This window comes from Salmo trutta, chromosome 21, assembly GCF_901001165.1.
Source record: "Salmo trutta chromosome 21, fSalTru1.1, whole genome shotgun sequence".
Classification (NCBI taxonomy): domain Eukaryota; kingdom Metazoa; phylum Chordata; class Actinopteri; order Salmoniformes; family Salmonidae; genus Salmo; species Salmo trutta.
The window spans coordinates 22,294,380-22,302,056 of NC_042977.1; the positions used below are offsets into that span (position 1 = coordinate 22,294,380).

The 7,677-nt window shown below is 49.8% G+C and overlaps 1 gene segment (V, D, J or C); it reads left to right on the forward strand.

The window, feature by feature from the left end:
- On the forward strand, positions 1-1,139 carry LOC115156958 (T cell receptor alpha variable 12-3-like). The segment is given in 2 exon segments: positions 1-471; positions 662-1,139. Coding segments are annotated over 2 exon segments (408 nt in total).
- The last annotated feature ends 6,538 nt before the right edge of the window (positions 1,140-7,677 follow it).

The following is a 7,677-nucleotide window of genomic DNA, read 5'->3' on the forward strand; positions in this document are numbered from 1 at the left end:
CAGTACTGATACTTTACTGTGGTACCAACAATACCCCAGATCAGAACCAGAATTCCTGCTCCTCATCACTGAAGGAGGGTTTAAGACACATAATGAATTGACCCATCCTTGACTGTCTGTTAAACTGAATGAAGATAAGACCCGTGTTGATCTGGAGAGCTCCTCTGCTGAAGTGACAGACTCTGCTCTGTACTACTGTGCCTTGCAATCCACAGTGACAGGAAACCCAGAAACAGAAAACCTGACAACATACAGTATATACTCTAGAAAGAAAATCGTAGCAGAAAACATTTCACTTTGGTGTCAAGAGGAGGGGCTGTATAATCAAAGATCTTATGGGAAGTTATTATTCAGGAAGTAGCTAGTTAGCTAGGTCTCTTAGTGCTGAAGTGCTGTCTGTCTGTCTGTGTGTTACTCAAAGGTCTAGCCAGATGTTGCTCTTCTCATGTGTTCTCTTTTCAGCTTTTTTAGGTGAGTTACTATATGATTGAAATCCTTGCTTTCATCTTTGAAGATTATTTGACAGTGAATGAAGAACATATTTTCATCCATAAAATGTATTGTTGTACAATAATATCATATATGTTACATTTATAACAGTTACAGAAAATGTGTTACACGTCAGTTACAACTATAATTTTTACTGTTACATTTTCTGCAGGAAACAGTTTTGGTTTTTCAATAAACCCTGCTACTACTGAAGAGCTTGTTCAGGAAGAAAGGAATGTCAATCTCTCCTGCAAATATGATGGCGATGTCTACAATCTCCAGTGGTACCGCCAATATCCCAGGTCCAAACCAGAATTCCTCCTGTACATCACACCAGAGGGGTCTATATTTAAAGCTACTCCCCCACCTCCTCGTCTGACAGTTTCCATTGACAAAGTGGAAAAACGTGTGGATCTGAAGATCTCCTATGCTGTAGTGACAGACTCTGCTCTGTACTACTGTGCCCTGACGCCCACAGTGACAGGAAACCCCGAAATACTGTACAAAAACATGTCAAGTGCCATGGAAAGAAACCAATGAGAAGGGGAGGAGCTGCATCTAGGCAAGAGACGAGTAAATATTCAGAGATAGCCAAGATTATGTTTCTGTATGCAGTGCTGCTGCTCTGCACATGTGTAGGTAAGTGACACTTTCCTGATAATGATGCATTAAAAAATAATATATTTGAAGTTTAATTTTCTTTTCATTAACGTATGCATTACAACTACCCTTTATTTATACAGATGACAGTTTAGAGAATGATTTCGCTCCTTTAAGAAATGAAGTGCATGGCTTGGAGGGAACCACTGTCATCGTGTCCTACAACTACTCCTCAACTTCTACAATTGGAAATAGATTCTACTGGTATCATCAAACCAGTGCTGGGAAAATGACAATATTCCTTCTATGGATGATGAATACAGACTTCCAAGAGAATTGGCCGCCTGGTAGTCTTATATTGATACAGAGACCAAACATCTGGATCTGAAGATCTCCTCTGCTGAAGTGCCATGAAGACCACAGCGACACTACAAAAACCTGTCAAGAACCATGGGAGGAAACAGACATCATGTATGACATACATATGTAACATATCTACTGTATGTTAAGGTGAGGGACTTATGGTAGAGGAGGAGCTGAACAACAGTATAGAAACCTAAAACAGGAGGAAACATTCAGAGACTGCTGAGATCTTTCTGTCAGTTTGTCTCTGTTAATCTAATATGGTGTTGTTGGATTCAGTGTTGTTCCTGACCATATGTATGAGTAGGGGATACAATACAATACAATACAATACATGACAAAACAATACAATTCAATACACTGCATTGCCATGATTGTCAATATAAATTCAATTCAAGTTCAATATATTTTATTCAACAATTAAATGTATGTGTATTAAAACCATTCTCTATGCAGGTGTCAGATGTGATGACCTCACTCCACTCAAGAAAGAGATTACTGTTTAGAGGGAACCCCTGTTACTGTCAATGGTGTGCGTACTGGGAGCGGAGTCAGGTGCAGGAGAGCAGAGAGTTGTGAACAGGAGCACACTTAATTTAGGCAGGAGAAACCAACAGACGGACGCCACTGCGTCGAAAACCTCCAGCCTATATGCCAAAGTGCAAACGCGCAAACAGTCACAATGATATGTACTAGCAAATAAATATACCTCGTGAAATAAAACACGTAATTAACGCACACCAGAAATAGCGCGTCAAACATGACACATAACACGAAACAATCTCACACAAAGACATGAAGGGGAACAGAGGAATAAATACATGTAGTGTGATTGGGGAATGAAAACCAGGTGTGCAGGGAACAAGACAAAACAAATGGATATATGAAAAATGGAGCGGCGATGGCTAGAAAGCCGGTGACGGCGACCGCCGAACGCCACCCGAACAAGGAGAGGAGCCGACTTCAGCGGAAGTCGTGACAGTACCCCCCCGACGCGCGGCTCCAACGGTGCGCCGACACCGGGCTCGGGGACGACCCGGAGGGCAAGGCGCAGGGCGATCCGGCCGGCAACGGTGGAACTCCCGCAGCAGTTCAAGGTCCAACACATCCGCCACCGGAACCCAGCACCTCTCCTACGGACCGTACCCCTCCCACTCCATGTGGTACTGAAGACCCCTCGCCCGACGCCTCGAATCCTGGATGGAACGGACGGAGTACGCCGGGGCCCCCTCGGATGTCCATAGGGGGCGGAGGAACCTCCCGCACCTCAGACTCCTGGAGCGGACCAGCCACCACCGGCCTAAGGAAAGACACATGGAACGTGGGGTTAATATTGTAATCGGAGGGAAGCTGTAACCTGTAACATACCTCGTTCACTCTCCTCAGGACTTTAAATGGCCCCACAAACTGCGGGCCCAGCTACCGGCAGGGCAGGCGGAGGGACAGGTTTCGGGTCGAGAGCCAGACCCTGTCCCCCGGTGCAAACACCGGGGCCTCACTGCGGTGACGGTCCGCGCTGGTCTTTTGGCGCAGCACGGCCTGCTGGAGGTGACCATGGGCGGCTTCCCATGTCTCCTCCGCGCGCCTGAACCAATCGTCCACTGCAGGAACCTCGGTCTGACTCTGATGCCACGGTGCCAGAACCGGCTGGTACCCCAATACACACTGAAAGGGGGAAAGGTTAGTGGAGAGTGGCGGAGTGAGTTCTGCGCCATCTCTGCCCAGGGTACGAACGCCGCCCACTCCCCCGGCCGGTCCTGGCAATAGGACCGCAGAAACCTGCCCACATCCTGGTTCACTCTTTCCACTTGCCCATTACTCTCAGGGTGGAAACCTGAGGTGAGGCTGATCGAGACCCCAGATGTTCCATGAACGCCCTCCAGACTCTTGAAATGAACTGGGGACCTCGATCAGACACTATATCCTCAGTCACCCCATAGTGCCGGAAGCCGTGTGTAAACAGGGCCTCCGCAGTTTGTAGGGCCGTAGGGAGACCGGGCAGAGGGAGGTGACAACAGGACTTAGAGAAACGATCCACAGCGACCAGGATCATGGTGTTTCCTTGTGAGGGAGGAAGATCCGTGAGAAAATCCACCGACAGATGTGACCAAGGCCGTTGTGGAATGGGTACGGGATGTAGCTTACCTCTGGGCAGGTGTCTAGGAGCCTTACACTGGGCGCACACCGAGCAAGAGGAAACATAAACCATCACGTCTCGAGCAAAGGTGGGCCACCAGTACTTCCCAGTCAGACAGCACACCGTCCGACCGATCTCCGGATGACCAGAGGAGGGTGATGTGTGGACCCAATAGATCAACTGGTCACGGACAGCAGACGGAATGTACTGACACCCGACGGGACACTGGAGTGGAGCGGACTCTGTACGCAACGCCTGCTCAATGTCCGCATCCAGCTCCCTCACGACCGCCGCTACCAGGCAGGAAGCCGGGAGAATGGGAGTCTGATCCATGGGCCGCTCCTCTGTGTCATACAGCCGGGACAGTGCGTCTGCCTTCACATTCTGGGACCCTGGTCTGTAGGACAGGGTAAACACAAAACGGGTAAAGAACATGGCCCACCTTGCCTGACGAGGATTCAGTCTCCTAGCTGCCCGGTGGTACTCCAGGTTGCGGTGGTCAGTCCAGATGAGGAAAGGGTGTTTAGCCCCCTCAAGCCAATGTCTCCACGTCTTCAAAGCCTTAACAACAGCCAACAGCTCCCTGTCCCCCACATCATAGTTCCGCTCCGCCGGGCTGAGCTTCTTCGAGAAGAAAGCACAAGGGCGGAGCTTCGGTGGCGTGCCTGAGCGCTGAGAGAGCACGGCTCCTATCCCAGCCTCAGACGCGTCCACCTCCACTATGAACGCCAAAGAGGGATCCGGATGGGCCAGCACGGGGGCCGAGGTAAACAGAGCTCTTAGATGCCCAAAAGCCCTGTCCACCTCAACCGACCACTGCATACGTACAGGACCCCCCTTCAGCAGTGAGGTAATGGGAGCAGCCACCTGGCCAAAACCCCAGGTAAATCTCCGGTAGTAAGTGGCAAACCCAAAAATCGCTGCACCTCCTTTACTGTAGTGGGAGTCGGCCAATTACGCACGGCTGCAATGCGGTCACTCTCCATCTCCACCCCTGATGTGGAAATGCCATACCCTAGGAAGGAGACGGCCTGCTGAAAGAACAGGCATTTCTCAGCCATGATGTACAGGTCATGCTCCAACAGTCGTCCAAGTACCTTGCGCACCAAGGACACATGCTCGGCACATGTAGCGGAGTATATTAGAATGTCATCGATATACACCACTACACCCTGCCCGTGCAGGTCCCTGAAAATCTCGTCTACAAAGGCTTGGAAGACGGATGGAGCATTCATCAACCCGTACGGCATGACGAGGTACTCGTAATGCCCTGAGGTGGTACTAAACGTCGTCTTCCACTCGTCTCCCTCCCGGATACGCACCGGGTTGCACGCACTCCTGAGATCCAGTTTAGTGAAGAAGCGCGCCCCGTGCATTGACTCAATCGCCATGGCGATAAGAGGTAGCGGGTAACTGTACCTCACCGTGATTTGATTGAGACCTCGATAGTCAATGCACGGGCGCAGACCTCCATCCTTCTTCTTCACAAAAAATAAACTCGAGGAGGCGGGTGAAGTGGAGGACAGAATGTACCCCTGACGCAGGGATTCGGAGACATACGTCTCCATAGCCACCATCGCCGCTTGCGACGGGATACACGTGACTCCTGGGAAGAACAGCGTCTACCAGGAGATTTATCGCACAATCCCCCAGTCGATGTGGTGGTAATTGAGTCACCTTCTTTTTACAGAAGGCGAGAGCCAAATCGGCATATTCTGGGGGAATGCGCACGGTGGAGACCTGGTCTGGACTTTCCACCGTGGTAGCACCAAAGGAAACCCCTACACACCTCCCCGAGTACTCTCGCGACCACCCCGTGAGAGCCCTCTGTTGCCAGGAAATGGTGGGGTTATGACTAGCCAACCAGAGAAGGCCTAGTACCACGGGAAACGCAGGAAAGTCAGTGAGGAAGAGACTGATTCTCTCCTCGTGACCCCCCTGCGTCTCCATGGCCAGGGAGATGGTGGCTTCCCTGATTAACCCGGACCCTAATGGTCGACTATCTTGAGCGTGTACCGGGAAAGGTCTAACCACAGGAATAATGGGGATCCCTAAACTGAGGGCGAACTCTCTGTCGATAAAGTTCCCAGCTGCGCTTGAATCGACGAGCGCCTTATGCTGGGAATGCGGGTAAAACTCAGGAAAACAAACAGGAACAAACAGGTGGACAACAGAGGACTCTAGATGAGAGTAGTGCAGACTCACTTGGGGTGACGCCAGAGTGCCCTGCCTGCTGCCTCGACTCTGAGAGGGACCAACCCGGCACCGACCGGCAGTGTGCCCTCTGCGACCACAGATGGTGCACGTGAAGGCCCCTCCTCCAGCCTCCCTATGCGCAGTCCCTCCCAGCTCCATGGGCACCGGAGCGGGGGTGCTGGAAGATGGAACCGACAGAGCCCCCTCTGGACGTCTGCGGGTGACCAGCAGGTTATCCAACCAGATGGACAAATCCACCAGTTGGTCAAAAGTGATGGTGGCATGCCTGCAGGCCAACTCCCATCGGACGTCCTCGCGCAGGCTGCATCAGTAGTGGTCGATGAGGGCCCTGTCATTCCATCCTGCTCTGGCCGCCAAGGTCTGGAATTCCAGTGCGAACTCCTGTGCGCTCGTCGTCCCCTGCCTCAAATGCAAGAGCCGTTCCCCCGCCGCTCTTCCTTCGGGTGGATGGTTGAAGACGGCCTGGAAGCGGCGGGTTAACTCGTCGAAGTGGTCCAACAGCGTTTGCCCATTCCAGAGCTCTCCCCGAGAGGCATGAGACGAGGACGGACACTCTCTCCTTTCCTGAGGGAGCTGGGTGAACGGTGGCCAGGTATAAGTCCAGCTGTAGGAGGAAACCCTGGCACTGTGCTGCCGTCCCGTCATACTCCCTTGGAAGGGAGAGACGCATCCCACTGGAACTGGATCCGGACGGGACAGGTAGAGGTAACCCCGGTTGCGCTGGTCGAGGTGCTGGAGAGATTTCCTGTCTCCCAGCGGACCATGGTCTGAACAACGCGTTCTGCCTCAGGATTCCAACAGAAGGTCCTGGTGCTAGAAGTCAGGGCAGTTAACCTCTCTGGGCTAGGTGGGACGCTTGCCTTAGAAATGCTATTACTTCAATTTCTCAAACATATGACTATTTTATACCATTTTAAAGACAAGACTCTCGTTAATGTAACCACACTGTCTGATTTCAAAAAAGGCTTTACAACGAAAGCAAAACATTAGATTATGTCAGCAGAGTACCCAGCCATAAATAATCAGACACCCATTTTTCAAGCTAGCATATAATGTCACATAAACCCAAACCACAGCTAAATGCAGCACTAACCTTTGATGATCTTCATCAGATGACAATCTTAAGACATTATGTTATACAATACATGCATGTCTGTTCAATGAAGTTCATATTTATATCAAAAACCAGCTTTTTACATTAGCAGGTGACTAGCATGTGACTAGCATTCCCACTTAACACTTCCGGTGAATTTACTAAATAACTCACGATAAACGTTCACAAAAAACATAACAATTATTTTAAGAATTATAGATACAGAACTCCTATATGCACTCGCTATGTCCGATTTTAAAATAGCTTTTCGGTGAAAGCACATTTTGCAATATTCTAAGTAGATAGCCCGGCATCACAGGGCTAGCTATTTAGACACCCACCAAGTTTAGCCTTCACCAAAATCAAATTTACTATTAGAAAAGTTTGATTACCTTTCCTGTTCTTCGTCAGAATGCACTCCCAGGACTTCTACTTCAATAACAAATGTAGGTTTGGTCCAAAATAATCCATAGTTATGTTCCAACAGTGACGTTTTGTTCGTGCGTTCTAGACACTATCCCAATGGTAAATAACGGTCATGCACACGGCACATGTCGTGACAAAAGATTTCTAAATATTTCATTACCGTACTTCGAAGCATGTCAACCGCTGTTTAAAATCAATTTTTATGCCATTTTTCTCGTAAAAAAGTGATAATATTCCGACCGGGAATCTGCAATTAGGTAACAGCCGAAAGAAAATACTGCACGGGGTCGAATCGGGCATGCGCCTAATTCCATTGTCCTCTGATAGACCACTTGGCAAAGGCGATTATGTG